General features: G+C 37.1%; 1 protein-coding gene across 3 annotated transcripts in view; it reads left to right on the forward strand.

Annotated features, from left to right (window-relative positions):
* Positions 1–18,733, forward strand: part of SHISA6 (shisa family member 6) — a 457,435-nt gene that overhangs the window by 315,524 nt on the left and 123,178 nt on the right. The window contains exon 5 of one of the 3 annotated variants that reach the window (XM_027850213.1): positions 8,781–8,807. The exons of the other annotated variants lie outside the window; for them this stretch is intronic. Within the exon in view, the coding sequence (XP_027706014.1) occupies positions 8,781–8,807 (27 nt within the window). The remainder of the gene's footprint in view (positions 1–8,780; positions 8,808–18,733) is intronic. 3 annotated transcript variants of the gene reach the window in all.

The following is an 18,733-nucleotide window of genomic DNA, read 5'->3' on the forward strand; positions in this document are numbered from 1 at the left end:
AGCAAACTCCCAGGTAAGAAAACTACCTCTACCAATGCAGGCTAGTATCTTCTCTATAATTTAGTCTTAGAGAGTTGCCTGGGAGCTGTGAGAAGTTAAGTGACTTGTCCAGAGTTACACAGATGTTATATGTAAAAGGAAGGAATTAAACTCACATTTTCCCAGCTTCAAAACCAGTTTTCTAGATACTACTGCTACCATTTCTCCCAACATAATACACATATGCATGTATATCTATCTATCTATCTACCTATTTATCTAACATGTGATGTATAAAAATTCTAGAGACATAGTTTCTGGATAATTAATTAAAGGGGTCAGTGGCACTCTCAAATGCCAAAAACCCATCATGGAACCCATTCAATACTTACATGCCCCTGGAAGAGTGGGTGTTCCTGAAGAATGAATACTATAATGAGAGGTGGACCCATTTAATGTGACTTTGATCACTTTCCTCCTAAAGTATCCCCTGCTTCTAATCTACCCCACACCCAAGCCTGAGTAGAACACAATGGGCTTCCCCACTTGGATGGGGTCTGAACAAGATTGAAGCGAAATTTAATCCAATCTTATTATCGCCAATATCCTTCAGAGGCTGATTTGACCCAACTGAGAATGAGGAGATAGAATGGGAAAAAACCCTGGATCTCCCCAATAATTGGTTATTTAATAATAATTTATCTCATATATACATATATAAATATACATATACCTATATATGATATATGCATCATATACATATATAAATATATACATCTATATATTATATGCATATTTTTGTATGTTTATTTGTATTATGGAATCAAACCATAATTTCCCCTCTCCCTATTAGTTACCAATATTCCTTTGAATCTGTGTTCATTTATGTGAAGGAAGGAAAGAAATAAAGATTTATTAAACACCTACTATGTGTTAGGCAGTGTGCTAAGTACTTTACAAATATTATTTCATTTGATCTTTGCAACTCTGTGAGGTAGGTGCTTTTATTATCCCCATTTTACAGTTGAGGAAATTGAGGCAGAACAGGTTAAGTGATTTGCTTAGGGTCACACAGCTATTAAGTATCAGAGGGTAGAATTGAACTCAGATCTTTCTGACTTTAGGCCCAGCGCTTTATCTACTGTGCCAACTAGCTACTTCAGTAATCCTATATGGGTTATTTTCTCCAAACATATCATAAACCTATTCACTCATGCCTTCTCATCTCAGACAACCCTTTTCCACATCCTTCCATAAGTTCAACCTTGAGGGTCCATCCAACATGCCAGGGGCCTCCTGACTCTCTACCAATTATCCCTTGCTCGTGCCAGATGTGCCCATCTGGTTTGATCTTACATTTCTTTGATGACTTCCCTACTTCTGCATAATTCCTTGTTTAAAATGTATAATAAGTGATTTATAACCTATTCATATCTACCATGCCCTTTGGGTGATCCTCAATTTCATTTCTTCAGAGGCCCATTGCTCAAGTATAAAAAAGGAGCCACTGCTCCTCTGAAACCTTGACACCATAAGACACTGGTTACCATTTCTCTGTGACAAGACAGCTACATCAAAGTTGCATTACCAATGAATAAAAAAAGAAAAATTAGAGAAGAATGAGAAAAGATGTTAAGCTTAGGAGTAGAGCTTTTCCAGCTAAATCTGAGTCTAATGAGTCACAATACTTACAATATTAGTCACTTTTTAGGATTTCAAACAAGAAAAGATTTCTTTCTCTTGACTCTTGTGTCTGAAATAGAGTTATTTTCACAAAGTTGCTGGATTCCACATCTCCTAAGGGGTAGAAATGCAATTGAGTGGAGTCCAGACCAGGGGTAGGCAATTTAGGAAGCTGCCTAGGGCACAGGGGATACAATAAGAGACTTTTCTAATATTGTTTTTTTTTTACAAATACATAATACTTTAAAATAACACTATCAGTATCTAGGTATGTGTTTGTGATAAATCAAGCTGAGTGTTTTACAAAGAAAGGAGGCTCAAAGCCTCCAGTGGACAAACAGTTATACACATGAGGGCACAATTTTCAAACCTTACCTAAGGCACAAAAACATAACAGGAAAGCAAAACATTTTGCTTTAAAATGCCTTCTTTTCCACATCCCAGTAAAGTTATAAAGAAAAAAATAATAATCTTATTTAGAGAGATTAAGGCAACGAGAGAGAGTAGAGGCAAAATAAATACTGAAACTCAAGGTTTGCTTTGAATAACCCTCTATTCAGATAATGGATAATAGACAATATTCCCTTTTCTCACTGGCTATCTCACATGTGCAACAAATATCCTTGTATGGTCAGATCTGGCTTCTAAAGTTTTTAAGGTTTCAAAATCTACTTGTTATTAGTGCTTACTTTTTTGGAGTTAGAAGATACCTTTTAAAATTGCATTTCTGTCTTTTGGTTTTCTATTTTAACTGATTTGTAGAAGTGGATTTACATCCTTTTCTCCCTTTTCTGCCCCTAGCATTAACCATTTTCTATAACCAGCATTCTTACTTTCCTGAGGCACAATGCACATGCATTCGGGGTACTGTCTGTCTGCTCCAGTTGTCTTAAGTGGGTTATAGAGGGACAGATCATATACCGACACACCAGCCACATACCCCAAATTTAGTAAATGGGCTGTGACTGTATCTGATCAGGAAACATTCTCCAGGGCAGCAGCCTGGATTCTAAGACTTGAGCAAAAGTGGGTTATTGTGACTGACTCCCACTGTAGGACAAAAGTTAGCAGAAAGAGAAAAAGGGAAGTTCTGAAACTTGTTTCCACCTTAACTTTAGCCTAGTGGGAGAAGCAGCAACTGTAGACTCAAGCAAAACTAGTAGAAATTGTCTCACTCATGTATGAGAACAACAATAGAATGCAATCTCTTTGAGAACAAGGAATGTTTTGTTTATGTCTTTTTATCCCAGCACCTGGCATATTTATTATTTTAAATCCTACTAGTACTTCCATCAGTTCAAAAGAATTTCCATAAGGAAAATGTATGGTTGTTTCACTTGTGTCTGACTCTTCGTGACCCCATTCCCAAGTTTTCTTGGCAGAAATACTGGAGTGGCTTGCCATTTCCTTCTCCAGTTCATTTTTCAGAGGAAGAGACTGAGGCAAAAAGGGTTAAGTAGCTTGGCCAGGGTCACATAGCTAGGAAGTGACTAAGGCCAGATTTGAACTCAGGAAGATGAGTTTTCCTCACTCAAGGTCTGGTGCTCTACCCACCCGTGCCACCTAGCTGCCCCTATACAGGAAGAAAGAAATTGTCAATACCTAGGTGTGTGTAAGAATCTATATGCACGCCAGTGTGTATATATGTGAGTTGCATTGTGACATATACTTTCTATTCAATGAGTCATCTGCAAAATCACACTCAGGTCAGTTGTATAGCCTGTAGCAAACTATTTTATTACATATACAAAGATTGATTGATGGTAATAATTGGAGGATTTTTAGCTGGAAGAGAATTTGGAATTTCAACCTCATTTTATTTATATGTGAACATGTTTTCCTGAGCTCCTTGAGGGTGGAGACTATTTCATTTTTTAATCTCTATATTCTCAGTATCTAATATAGCTCGTAGTACATAGTAAATGTTTAATAATTGCTTGTTGATTGATTCATAAGGAAACAAAGGCCTAGAAAGGTGAAGTACTTTGTCAAAGATCCTATTGGTGATAAGCAGCAGAGGCAAGATGTCTGCCTCCAAATTGTAGCAATGAAAAATAAACACTAAATATCTACTCAAAAAATAAAATCAGCACTAAATGTGTCCAGTTATTCACACTTTACGTCTGGTCATTGTCCTCACTGGGACAGAAAGCCTTTGGCAGCAACCAATACCTTAGTCTCATTAATATTTCCACCTATTGCCCTGAGGATATTTGTACCCTTTCCATGGAATAATAGTCTTGAGAAGAGATAGAATCCTTGGGAGAAAGAAAGACAGGGGAAAGGATTTGCAATGGGAGAATGGTTTCCACATTCAACAGACTAAGGCAGCTATAAAACTCATTTTGTTTGCTCCTGCACAGAGACTTCTTGCCCTGTTGCTCAGTATCAACTGTAATCCCAAACAAAATAAATCTTGGAGTAATAATGAAATAGAGATAACTCTTAGATTTTTTTTCCTCCTGCTTTACTCTGTAAATCTGTTTTCTATCCTGGTTTTTCTCCAGTCTACTCTGAAGCTCCCTGTCTAAATTCTCTTTGTCCCTGAAAAAAACAGGTCATTCTTCCAATCTCCTGACTACTTCAAACATTATGACCCTCTAACCCAAATTCTTGGAGACCTAGGATTCTTCTGTGCCCCACTCTGACAGAAACCCTCTTTGTCATTTCTAGGCTTCAGCTGTACAAGTCTTCTTAACTCATTTTTTTCTCTATTCTCTTCAGAACAAATAACTTTGGGGAGGAAAGAAAGGGAGGCCAAACCTGTAATTTCATCAGTATGTGGAACTCCTTGTATAAAACCTCCCTCCACCAATGTAGCTCAGAAAATATTCTGCAACTGATAATCTTGGAAAGATACTTGGGGCACCGGGAGTTTGTGACAACTAAGTCAGAGGTAAACCAAGTGTTCCTTACCCAGTCTAGTTCTCTAACTGCCACATTGGGGTACCTCTCTTATTAATTTAATTGAGGAAATATCTAAATGCCTGGGATATGCAAAGCATGGTTTTAAACCCCGGACTTCTTGAATTGGATGTTCTATAGACATCCTAAATTCAGCATGTCCAAAACTGAATTTGTTATGCCCCCCCCCAAAAAAACCCTTTCCCTTTTTCCAAACTTCCATATTGCTGTTGGGGGTGCCTCTATCCTCCCAGTTATCTAGGATTTCAACTTAGGTATCATCCTTGACTTTTCATTCTCTCGTACCCTGCTCCCAAAATTCTATTTCTTCCCAAGGCCTGTTGATTTTATCTTTTTATATATCTTACTTATACTCCTTTTTCATCTCTAACACTGCCAACCATGGAACAAGCCATCATCACCTCATGTCTGAACTATGCAATAGCCTGCTTGTTGGTCTCCATGTCACAAGTTTCCCATACCCCTCCCCACATTCCAGTGTGTCCTTTAGTAAACTCTAAAAGTGATCTTCCTAAAGCCCAAGTCTAAACATGACACCCCCCTCCACTCAATAAACTCCAATGACTCCCTATCTTCTCTAGGATCAAATATAAAATACTCTGGCATTCAAAGCCCTTCATAACCTGCTCCCCCTCCCCTTTCCAGTGTTCTTACACCTTATCCTACCCTTACTCCCACAAACTCTGTGATCCAGTGACTTGTCTCCTGAAAAATAAACTCCATCTCCTGACTCTGCATATTTTCACTGGCTGTTCCCCATGTCTAGAATTCTCACCCTCCTCATCTCTGCCTCTTGGCTTCACCGGCTTCCTCAGCTAAAATCCTACCATCTGCAAGAAGCCTTTCCCAGTCCTACTTAATGCTAGCACCTTGCTTTGAGATTATCTCCAATTAACCCTGTATATATCTTATTTGTACATACAGTTGTTTACATGTAGTATTCCCTCCCCCCTCCCCATTAGATTGCCTTTGAGGTCAGGAACTGTTTTTACCTTTCTTTGAATCCTCAATATAATAGGTGCTTAATTGTTGGGTCTTAAATTGTTGACTAATCAATATAAATGAATCCACACATTTATCATGTCCAAAAATGGCCATTTGTTTCATTGAGTCCATTACTACGATGTTTAAAGATGGGCAGCATGCTTCATCAGTCCTCTGGAGTCATTGTTGGACATTGATCAGAGATCTTAAATTTTTCAGTTTTTTTTTCTTTACAGTATTGTTACTGTATAAACTGTTCTCCTGCTTCTCACTACTCCATGTATCAGCTTGTAAAAGTCTTCCCAGAATTCTCTGAAGCTTCCCTTTCGTTATTTCTTATGGAGCAATTTCATTACCTTTATATACTAAAATTTGTCAGCTAATCAATAAGCATTTTTAAGAGCTTACTATAAAAATTTTCTGCAAAGATCCCCCCCCAATTAACAGTTTCCCATTTAATTTTATTGGCAATAATCTGTGTGTGTGAAAAAAAAAAACTTTTCACATTTTACATGTGCATTTTATCTTATAGGATCCTCTCTGTTCTTTGTCTGATCATGAATTCTTCCCCTATCTATAGCTGTAAAAGCTATTTTTCCCTGGCTCCTGTAGTTTGTTTATAATATGAACTTTACTATCTAGGTCATTTACCCATTTAGAGCTTATTTGGTATATGATGTGAGGTATTGGTCTAAATCTACTATCTCCCTGACTGCTTTCCAATTTTCTCAGAAATTTTCATCTAAATAGTGAGTCCTTACCAAAGTTGATGTTTTGGGGTCTATCAAAAATTATGTTATTTTGCTTCTGAGTGTTGTGTATCTAGCCTGTTCTACTGATTGGCTTCCCTGTTTTTAGACTGTACCAAATAATATTGATAATTATTTCATTACAGAATAGGTTGAAATATGGCACTGTGAGGTCCCCTTCCTTTTCATTTTTTAAAAATTATTTCCCTTTAGAATTTTGACTTTGTGTTCTTCCAGCTAAATTTTATTTTTTTCTAGCTCTTTCATAGTTTGGTATGGCACTAAATAAGTAAATTAATTTAGGTAATAATGCCATTTTTATTATATGGCACATGCAAATCATGATCAATTAATAGTTATCAATTTATTAAATTTTTAAGAACATTGTGTAGTTGTATTCATACAGCTCCTATTTTTCTTGGTAGGTAGACTCAAATATTTTATACACTACACAGTTACTTTGTATTGAGTTTTTAAAGCATAACACATAAGTGTAGGTAGCATGGGAGGAACAGATAGAGATTGAAAATTAGAGTTATTCAGAAGCAGTGAACAAACATCAAATAAAAATATATCCCTCTCCAGTGATGGAATTTCTTTGTCTTCTTATTTCTGTTATTTCCATAGCTTCACTGTTCCTGAGAGCTTAATTCTACAAAAAAAAAAATGTAACTAGAATAAGAACCTGAGCTCACTAAGGTCCTATGCTGGGCCTGCACATTCTCTAAAGTGACTACCCCAACTCTCACTCCTAGAGTGTGATCACTACATCCTTTCAGACGTTTTTTTTTGTTTTTGTGTTTGTTTGGTTTTTTTTTGTTTGTTTTGTTTTGTTTTGTTTTTTGACTAGGCAATGGGGTTAAGTGACTTGCCCAGGGTCACACAGCTAGTTAAGTGTTATGTGTCTCAGGCCGGATTTGAACTCAGGTCCTCCGGAATCCAGGGCCGGTGCTCTATCCACTGCGCCACCCAGCTGCCCTCCTTTCAGACTTTTAAGGTTATTGGGGGGGAGGGAAAAAGGTATAGTTCTAATGCTATAGTTCACAAGTTCCCACCAAGCTTTCCACCCTGATTACTAATTACGATCACTAATTACTAGTAGGTCAGTCAGACCTAATTAACTTTTGGAAAGGAGTAGTTACTAAGGTAGTTTAGTTGGCACAGTTGTTATAAACATTCCCCCTACAAGTCCATGACACTCTCCCACCAGTACATAGAAGTACAGGTCAATGCGGGCTTAAGCTTAGACAACATATGTGGCAAAAGATCAACTCCTGGATTCTAGAAATCCCTTTGCTGTAGTCCTCAAAAGGTTTACTTTGTTGTGATGTAGCTTTTCTTCTAGGTTCTTAGAAAAGCTTTGAGCCTGCTTTCCTTATTCATTCTACTCTGTCCTTCGGTTTTAAAGCAAAGACTTTTATCAGCCATTCTGGGGACCCTTCCAGGATTCTGGAGAAAATTAAAAAAAAAAGTCTTAATCCTCCAGACCCTTCAAAGTTTACAAGGCTCTTGCCAACATGGGGGAGGGAGGGAGGTGGAGACTGAAACTGAAGCTGAGGTCCATGGCTCTATACTTCCCTGTCAGGGCCTTAGTTGGAACTCCTCTCTATTGACAGGCACTTGACTTCTCTAACTAGCTCACGTTTTCACATAGGCCTCAGAGGATACGAGCCAATCTGAACAGATTTCTTGTCTCACCTAGGCAGGTGTCCAGGCCTCATTCACACCGAGTGAACAGTCAAGATATGTTCTCACCTGATAGCTAGCTCAGGGTTAGCAACTTGACACTTTAAATAAGGTAGAGGTGATAGTTTTGATTTAACCGATTGACCTCCACTCTTACACTGTGATGCAGCCAACAAACAAAAGCTCAACTGCCAGATTTATCTTCATTTATGGAACTCTTTGTCACTGCCACCCAGGGGATCAGGAGTTTGTCCTCCAGCCACAGACTTTTTCTGCAAATGTCCCTCCCACTGGCTCTTCTTTAATCTTGTTCCCTAAGACAAGCATGTACTATTTTACTTCAGTTGAAAGCTAGCTATGTGCAAGTTATCTGTAAGTTAGATGAACTCTGTAGTTGCTGTTAAGTCATTTCAGTCTTGCCTGACTCTTCATCACCCCATTTGGTGTTTTCTTGGCAAAGATACTGGAGTGGTTTACTATTTCCTTCTTTAGCTCATTTTACAGATGAGGAACTAAGGTAAATACGGTAAAGTGACTTGTCCAAGGTCATACAGCTATTAAGTGTCTGAGGTGAGGTCTGAACTCAGGAAGGCTCATCTTCCAGACTCCAGGGCCAGCACTCTATCTACTGCACCACCTATTGTCTCTTCTCAATTTAGTTGGACACAAGTTCACATAGTATACAGACTTTAACCATACTTTTTACTGCATTTTTTTCTCATCTCAGCCTAAAGCTAGAGTGATTTCTTTTAGCCCTCTTGTGCAATCAGGAAGCAATATTCTTTCTGTTCCCTCCCCATGGTCATACCTGAAACCCTGATTAAAATTGGCTTTCTTCACAGCCACTAGAACATAACATAGTCTTCTATGGGGGTCAGTTCACAGAATGTTACTAAATTAAACTTCCCCACTTTATTAGTCCACAATCTCTGTTGAAGTTCTCCCAAGCTGGTCCTGCTTTACAGTTCGTTCTTTCCTTTATGAATCCACATTTATTTCAAAGCCCCTTCATTTATTTCGTCACATCTTTGGTTTCCAAGGTCCAAGGTATGGCATAATGTGAAGCATTCTGAATTTGGAATCAGAATATCTGGATGGAAATACTGATCTTGCTAGTTATTTACTACTTGTGTGATTTTGGATAAACCAGTTAACATTTCTATGCCTAAATGTCATTTGTTGAATGACAAGGGCTGGGAATGAATGTACTAAGATAAGTTCCTAATGAATACATGACTTAGATATAAAGCATGATATCAAAACAAATTAAAGGAACAAGAAACACATTATCTTTCAAATGTAGAAAGGAACATTTCAGAACCATACAAGGGATAGACTTGATTACATAAATCAAATAAATTTAATCATATTAATAAGGAAGGTTTTGAATAAACAAAACCAATGGCACCTTAGATAGATGTTGTGGAAGCAGAATTAATAAAAACTGGTGACTGATTGGGTATGATGAATGAGGGAAAGGGAAAAGTCAAAGGTGATTCCAAGGTGATGAAACTATTTAATTAGGAACGTGGTGCTGCTCTTCACAGACATAAGGAATTTGGGTGGGTGTGAAATAATAAAGAAGTTGTGTTTGGAGCATGTTGAATTTAAGATGTCTATAGGACATCCAAATAGAAATATCTAGCAGGCAGTTGATAATTTATGACTGGTATTTAAGAGAAAAAAAATAGAACTGGATATGTAAATTTGGGAATCAACTATGTGCTTTTGAACTCATGTAAATTAATGAGTCTTCCAAGAGAACATTTATTGATAGAAAAGGCCCCAGGACAGAGCCCTGAGGAAAATCCAACGTATGCTGGCAAAAGATGAGTGATGATCCAGGAAAGAACACTTAGAAGAAGTAAGAGTATTGTGAAGATATGCAAGGGGTTCAAGGAGAATAAAGATTGATTTAGAAAAGATCAGATGATTTACAAGGTTAGAGAGTATTAGTAATACATTGGAGAGACAAGTTTCATTTGAGTGGTGGGACTGGAAGCCAGATTGCAAGGAGGATAGAAGTAAGTGAACTCACACGCCCTAAACAAAACTTCTTTGTGATCTCACACCCATCCAACTTCCATATTTTTATTGAGGGCAGATGAAATGAATGATCTATGTGCAAGCTTCTAGAATTGATGGGAGGACATGGGATCGAGGATACATATAGAAGGACTTGCCTTAGCAAACAAAATGTCCACCTCCTCCTGAGAGGCAAGAGGAAGGAAGGAAAGAGTCTGTGAAGATGTAGAGCAATTTTGAAGTATGAAGTGGTGGAAAAGAGAGTGCTCATAACAGATGGCCTCTGTTTTGTCAGTAAAGCAAGGATATTTTCAAGGGAGTTGAAGGAGATATTGAGACAGTTTGGAACATTAGCTGAGGGGAGTAAGATAGTTAATCAAGGAAGAAAAAACATTTTCTAGTATAGCAGTGAGGACTCATATTAAACAGCATGAATTAGTAGTTGAATGAGTCAGTATGATTATAAAAGTTGCTCTCATGGCATTCACCAGCTCAAGAGTCTAGGCTAAAAAGAGACAGTAATTTTGAGCTGAGGACCAGTGAGATGGGGGAGATGGTCAGACAAGGATGTGTGAGGACACAGGAGAGTACATAGTAGAACAAGTAAACTATTGGGTCAGAGTGATAGGATGAGAGAACAGAGAGGTATGAAAGGACCAGTGAGATTGAGATGTTGCCTTTTTAAGGGCAAGAACTATTTTCCCCATTAGGAATATAAATTCTCCTGTTTGTCATTTAATGTCTACAGTCTATCTCCAGACTATCTTTCTAGACTAATTTTCCATTACTTCCTCTTACTCGCTCTGTATTCTAGTCAAACCAAGCTATTTTATATTCTTCATACACGACATTTCAGCCTTGGAGATGCCATTGCACAGTATGTGTGCCACGTCTGGAATTCTGCATTTTCCCATATCTGCCTCCTGAAATCCTAAGTTCCCTTTGAGGCTTAGTTCAAGTATTATCTCTTACAAGAGGCCTTTCCTATGATCCTATAATCCTCTCAATTGTTAGTGTTCTCATATATGAAAATACCTTGTAACTTATTTTGCATATTTTTGTAATTACTTCTCTGTGTATATACTGCCCCCTTCCCCAGTAGAATGTAAACTTATATGAATAGGGTCTGTTTCATTTTTGTCTTTGTATTGCCAATGCCGAGCACAATGACTCACATAAAGTTGGTGCTAATAAATTTTTATTGGACTGAATGGCTAAAAGAGAAGAGGCTATAAAACACTTGGAAAAATGACTACATTATTACTGAAAAAAAGAATTGAGAAAATGTCTTAAAACTACCCAACCTATATGCCTATTTTCTCATTTCTACAAAATCTTTATGAGAATACTGTCCACACATATCAAGGGCACCCATGATCAAGGTAAAATTTCACAAACACATCATGTCCTCTAGTTGACCAGGTATGTAAAGTCACACAATTAACTAAAGATACAAAGAATACAAGGTGACTTTGTACTTATTCAGAACAAAATGCTGCTTTAAAGGTTCTTCAACAAGGCAGCATCAATTCATTTGTTAAAATCATACAAGATTCTTTGAAGAATGCACCAACAGAGAAAAATTTTGATACCCCTCTGTTCAATCAGTCAATCAATAAGTATTTATTAATTGCCTACTATATACTAAGCATTGTGCTAGGTCCTGGCAATACAAATATAATGGAACAATTCCTACTTTCAGGGAGCTTACAGTCTAATGTAACAAATAAATATATAAATATGAACAGCACAAATATGAAGAATATAAATATGAATATATACAAAGTAGTTAAATCCAGGGTTGTTTGGGAAGGAGGACACTAGCACTAGGTTTCATGCAGAATATGAGGTTTGAGCTGCATCCCGAAGAAAGAAAAGGACTGTGTGATACAGAGCTAAGAAGGGACTACATTCCATATATTTAGAATGGCCAGTGCAACAGTATAAAGATGGGAAATGAAGTGCCATATGTGAGGGATAAGGAGAAGACTAGTTTAGCTAGATCAAGAGTATGGAGAGAGGAATAATACCATCAAGGCTGGAAAGATAGGTTGGCGCTAGATTATAAAAGGTATTAAAAGATAAACAGAAGAGCTTCTATTTTATTTTAGAGTTAATAGGAAGCCATTGGTGTTGACTGAGTGGGGAAGTCATGAGGTCGTATCTGCTTTTAAGGAAAATTACTTAGGCAATAGTATAGTAGAATAGTAGTAGGATAGCCTGAAGTGCAGAGAAACTTGAGACATGGATATCAATTAGGAGACTATTGCAATAATCTAGCTGAGGGGTTACTGGGAGCCTTTCTGGTCTTTATCATCTCCTGTCCCTCCCACTTCATGTGCTTCTCTGGGATCCAACTGCCTAGAGGAGAGATTATCCAAACATCTCATGAGTCTCATAAAAGGCCATTCCCTTCTAAAAGTGAAATGCTGCTGGGGCTTCCAGTGCACATTTATAGAAATGAAAAACCTCCTATGGGGTAGAGAGGAGGAGGGGAAAAGAGAAAGGAATAGGCTTCCATTTATTTGTTTCTTACAGTATTTTTGTTTATCTCATTATCTGCCAACCTGAACAATAAACAGGACCAGATGGCACGTAGGCATGTTGACAAGCTCAAATATGAGGATGAAAAATAAAAACAGATTTTGGTAAACATAAGACAGAAATAAGGTACCAAATTGTAGTTTACTTCTGTAACAGGGGTTTGGGGCATGGCCAAATCATCTAAGGTGGAGACACCCATGTGGAAGACCCCAGGGACCTGCTTTTGGGAGGAATGGAACAATTGTGGACATTCTATGTTGGTTTATCGCATTGTTGGGGACAGTTTCTTTCCATTGGCCATATAGCTGGAACTGCTGACCACCTAACTGGGACAGTCTCTTTTTTTTTTCTTTTTTTTTTTTGGTTACTGAGGCAATCAGGGTTAAGTGACTTGCCCAAGGTCACACAGTTAGTACGTGTCAAGCGCTTGGTCTGAGGCCGGATTTAAACTCAGGTCCTCCTGACTTCAGGGCCAGTGCTCTATCTACTGCGCCACCTAGCTGCCCCTGGGACAGTCTCTTATCTATGCAGTTGGATCCCAGAGGCGGCACAGGACAAGGTAAAGACCCAAAAAAGGCCCCCACCAACTATGACCACACCAAAAAATATAGAGAAAGTGATATTTGTAAACTGCCAGAAACAAAAGAAATTTAGACATTATCTAGTACAAGCTCCTCATTTTATAGCTAAAGAATTTAAGGTAGAGATAGGGGAAGTTAGTTGTCTAAGGTAACAGACAGCAACAGGACTAAACCTCTTTTCTGGACTCCTAGGTCAGTAATTGATGCTAGGAGACAAAGAAACAGAAGGGTAGGTAGGAGTCACCCAAAGAATGCTTAGTCATTCCTTCCTCTTCCCCTCCCCCTCCAATCAGTACTACTTCAAAGACCACACCTTGTGCAGGATTCTGTTACCCTTTAAGGATCTACAGATACTACCAAAGATAACAGACTGCAAAGAGTTGTTTTGCTGTTGTTGTTTTTTTTTCTTAGGCAATGGAGGTTAAGTAACTTGCCCAGGTCACACAGCTAGTAAGTAGCTGAGGTTAAATTTGAATTCAGGTCCTCCTGTCTCCAGGGCTGGTACTCTATCCACTGTGCTGCCTAACTGCCCTTATTTTATTAATTTTTAAGAGTACTTTAAAGTTTATTTTGGGAGGGGTGCATTTTAGGTCTTAACTTTTTTAAAGTTTTATTGACATGTTTTGTTTTAACTTTTAACTATTTTAACATTTAAATTTAACATTTCAAGATTACACCTATTCTGTAAAATAATAAAGTGACCTCAGTGAAAATGCATGCAATATTTAGTCCATAACCTCTCTACTTTAAAGTGTTTTTTTAATTAACAGAAATCTATTTTCTTTTTATCTCATCCCCATCCCATTGAAAAAGAAAAGAAAAGAAAAACAATTTCTTGTAATAAATATGGATAGTCAAGCAAAACAAATTCCTTTATTGGCAAATCTATATGTATATGTGTGTATACACACATATATTTGATATATCTTTATATGTATATATAGATATTTCTATTTTTACATATACATATACACATTATTATTATATATTTATATATACATGTAGATATTTATATCTCTATATCTTTATATAAATATTCCATATATGTTTCTTTATACAGATAAATATGTGGGTGTGTCTTTTTGTACCATAAATCTGCTACCTCTCTGTCAGGAGGTAGATAGTATGTTTCATCATCTTCTGGAATCATGGATAGTCATTGTATTGAGCATAGTTCTGGCAGCTTTCAAAGTTGTCTTTAAAGTGTTATCATTATTGTATAAATTGTTCTCTTCTGCTCATTTCATTCTATATTGGTTTATAAAAATCTAATCATAAATAAATTTATTATAATTTATAAAATTATAAAAATCTAATTTAATAAGAGAAACATAAAAAATAGACAAATAACTACGATACAAAATGTAACTTGGTAAGCATAGAGGGACTAAAACAGCAAGATACTAGGAACATTCTTATTCATCTATCCATGCATTTGCATGTATTATATTGAAACCACCCAAGAAAGATGAACTGTTATTCAAGACATTTGCAAACTTAGGAATTTCAGTTTCTAAATTTGAAATTGGTATCTAAAGAGCACAGACATGTCCTTTCACATATGTATATACAATCAGAAGGTACCAATTAAATATAGTATCATCCCACCAAAAGATATGTCACCCATTCTGTCACCATATTGTTTCTGACCAATTGATTGGTTGGTGCAGAGAGAAAAGTGACCATCCAGGCCCCTGAACAATGTTTCCAATTATGTTTTGAACAATAGAGTTGGAAATGATTTAGGAAAATGAATAAATAAGTCATTTTAATTAACCCCAAAGCACCACACACTGGAGTGGACCTCCTTTGTAAGGCAGGTGAAAGAAGGAGGGCATGGACAAGAAAAATGGGAATGGGATATAGTCTAAAGCAATGGACCTAATCTGTTCAACTGCACAGAGTAGAAATATTTAACCACCAGATGGCACTAATAACCACTTACTCAGTTCTATTCAGCAAAATGATTTGGGTCCTGGAGAATTGACCTCTGATCCTAGCGGTTTACATATGTGTCTGCTGGGGAAGATTGAGTATTTCATGAGTTTTCTATGTTTCTCAGAGGGTCACTGAAAACCATCCTCCCTATTAGACCACTGAACTGCCCCTACCCCCAATAGTGCCAAAGCTGCTCTTGAACGTTTTAAAAAATACAGTTTGAGTTTATTTTGTTCTCCATAGTTGTACCCTATACATGTGTTGGGGTACAACACTTACAGTAGGACTAATCATTAGATGAAGACAGCAAAAACTCTGAGTTCAGTTCAAGGCCTGGAATTTGGAATCTGATAGGATCTGCAACCTCATGATGATCAATGCTTTCTCTGTCTGAGTTACCCAGAAACACATGGCCACTTCTAGTCTCAGCTAACCAGTCATGGAGCAGTATGAGTATATTCAGAAGCCAGCCCCAAGAAGAATCCATTGTTTTGAAATGTTTCTTAGATTTTTGCTGACATGTCCCTCTTTACTCTTAAAGGTATTTTTTTTGCTCCCCACTCAAAACCTTATGCAATCTAGCAAACAACTGATCAACAAACCAGGATGTGGAAGGAGGGCAGAAAGAATGGGTGGGATCCTATACACAATTAGGCAGCAGAGAGGACTAATATTTTTGGAAAGTACATCCTCCATGCACCTCCTTCAGTAATCTTCTCTGGAGATTAGAAAAAGAACCAAAGGAACTTGTTGATGTGGTTCATCCTAATAGGATTAGCCTCAGTCAGAGAGTACTAATTCTTTGGACTCTTGTTTAGACATAAAACATTTCAATTTAGTGATCTGATAATGTCAGACTTATTTTGTAAATATCTTCTTAGTTCTGCCAGTTTCTACAAGGGACAACATGCCAAGCACTCTGCCTTCCTTGCCATCCTCTAAGTGAGACCTTGGGGTTCTTTTTTTCGGGGGTTCTTTGTTCTCACTTGTAAATCATGAACAGCATATCTTGAGAATGACTAAATGCTTCCTTATTATGGTGTTATACTTTATAAACCAGTGTTCTCTCTTTTTTTAATAAACACAAAAAAACACAAGAGCAGTAAACTATGGTGGCTGAGGATAGAATTTAAGTCTTTCATACAAATAAAACTTGCAACAAAATTAATTGGACACAGTGATCTAAATCCTGCTCTTCCTTAGAGACATAGCTAGACTCCACAAAGCTTTCTCTTGTCACCCAGAATTTAACAAAATACTGTGGATGTGGTCTGAATAGAGCTGAGTGTAGTGGAACCAACTTAGTCCTTGACATTAATCCTCTCAATGAATCCTAAGATCCCACAACTATATCTGGCTGCCATATCACACTGATGACTTACTGTTTAGCCTCACCTTCTGTATGTTGTACTTAAGTTTTTTTTTAATTTAACATTTTCTTTTTTTATTTTTGTGAACTTGATACACCTCAACACACATTACAATTTTAAATTGGACATGACAGTAATACAATTGCCCTCCTCATGTATGTCACCTTCAGAGCTTCTGTTTTTTGATGTTTAATTTGTTACCTATTCCTCCTCCTTTTCTTCTTCTTCTTCTTCTTCTTCGTCCCTTCTCCTTTTTCTCCTTCTTCTTTCTTCCCCACCATCACTACCCCTACCTTTCTCTCAAAATAGAAATTGTAACAAAATTCACTCATGGGCCATGTCTGATAACATATGTCTTATTCTACACCTCCAGTCTATCACTTCTTTGCCAAGAAACGAGAAATATCCTGGGAAGGATAGGTCATCTGAAGTTATGTTTGGTTCTTTCATTGATCAGAGATCCTAAGTCTTTCAAAGTTGTTTTCCTGTACACTGTGGGATTAAAATTGTCCAACCTACAATAAAAGGGATTGAGGCAGAGATCTGAGCCAATGGCACTTTATTAAAGGGTCCATGGTCCCCTCTAATGAAATGGACCTCAGATCTTCCTCACAATCTGAGATACTCTCTTCTTCCAGAATCTTTGTTTTTTATAAAGTTTGATACGCTAATATGCAAAAGAGATATTGTAAAATACAGAATCTCATTGGTTGATAGACTTTGCTCTTGAGGGCTAAAAATGACATATTAGCAGGGGGGTCATAGGTTGGGTGAAGCATGGGGCCTCTCCACTGACTAAGCAGTCATAAAGATGGTCATAAGATGATCACCTGCTCATGTTGGACAAGAGAGAATGGTCTGGTGGTACAAGAATAAGTTAATAAGTTGGGAGACTTTCCAAAGCATCAAGGCATCTTACCCATGCTGGGTTTTGACATGGAATTTGAGTAAAATGGGATGGAGATGTCTTTGTCAGCATTCTTGTGTTGTGCAAGTGAGCCTCCTGATTTGGTAAACAAGTAGTGAATATTATATTAAAGTTTGAGGCCCGCTATAAGAACCTACTCATCCCTATATGATTTATGTAGAACATCAAACTGATTAATACTGATTGAAATAGAGTAAGGGTCCAAATGAATTATTTCTCACAACATTATTGTAGTTGTTGCATGCATTGTTCTTCTGGCTTTTTTTTTTCATTTCATTTTGCATTAGTGTATCAGTTCATACAAGTCATACCATGTTCCTCTAAATTCATACTTTTGACACAATTAATATTCCAATATCTTCATATAATATAACTTATTCAACTATTTCCCAATTGATGGGAACTGGCTTTGCTTCTGGTTCTTTGTTACAGCAAAAATACTGCTATAAATATTTTTGCATATGTGGATATTTTCCCTCTGTCTTTTACCTCTTTGTGATTATATGCCTAATAGTGATATCAGTGGGTCAAAGGATATAAAATAGTTCTGATCAGATGGATGTGAGATGGAAACTCAGAGTTGTTTTAATTTCAATTTATCTTCTTTTTAGTGATTTAGAGCATTATTTTATAGGGTCATTGTTAACTTGTGTTTCTTCTCTTGAAAGCTGCTTATTCATATTCTTTGTCCATTTATCTTTTGGAGGATTATTCTTGTTCTCATATATTTCTATCAATTCCTTATATACTTTGTATATCAGACCTTAACTAGAGAAATTTACTGAAAATAATTTTCCCCTAATTGTTTCTCTTTTAATTCAAGCTGCATTAATTATACTTTTCAATTTTAGGTTATCAGAATTGTCCATTTTTTAATTTTATTATCATTTTTATCCTTTGATTGGCCAAGAACCCCCCCCACCTCATGAATATTTGTGAATGCTATCTCTTACTCTTTTCTTTTTTTAATGATATGACCTTCTATATCTGGGTTATATATTCATTTGGAGCTTATCGTGGTGTATGATGTGAGATGTTGTCTAAACCTAATTTCTGCCAAATTACTTTCCAGTTTCCTCAGTACTTTTTGTGGAATAGGGAGTCCTTACCTCAGTAGCTGGTGTCCTTTGGTTAATTGAATACTAAACTACTATATTTTATTGCTTCTGTTTGGCTCCCAAACTTATTTTGCCTATTGACCCCTTTAAAAAAAATTACTCAGCCCCTAGGATTAAGTTAGGTTAGGGGTGGAGAACCTACAACCTAGGAATTTGTTCTGTGAAGTTTGGATTCAGTCAAAGAGCTGCACTTGAGAACCTACAAGGCTACATGTAGCCTCAA

The sequence above is a fragment of the Vombatus ursinus genome, unplaced genomic scaffold (genome assembly GCF_900497805.2).
Source record: "Vombatus ursinus unplaced genomic scaffold, bare-nosed wombat genome assembly UNPS02008996.1, whole genome shotgun sequence".
Taxonomy (NCBI): domain Eukaryota; kingdom Metazoa; phylum Chordata; class Mammalia; order Diprotodontia; family Vombatidae; genus Vombatus; species Vombatus ursinus.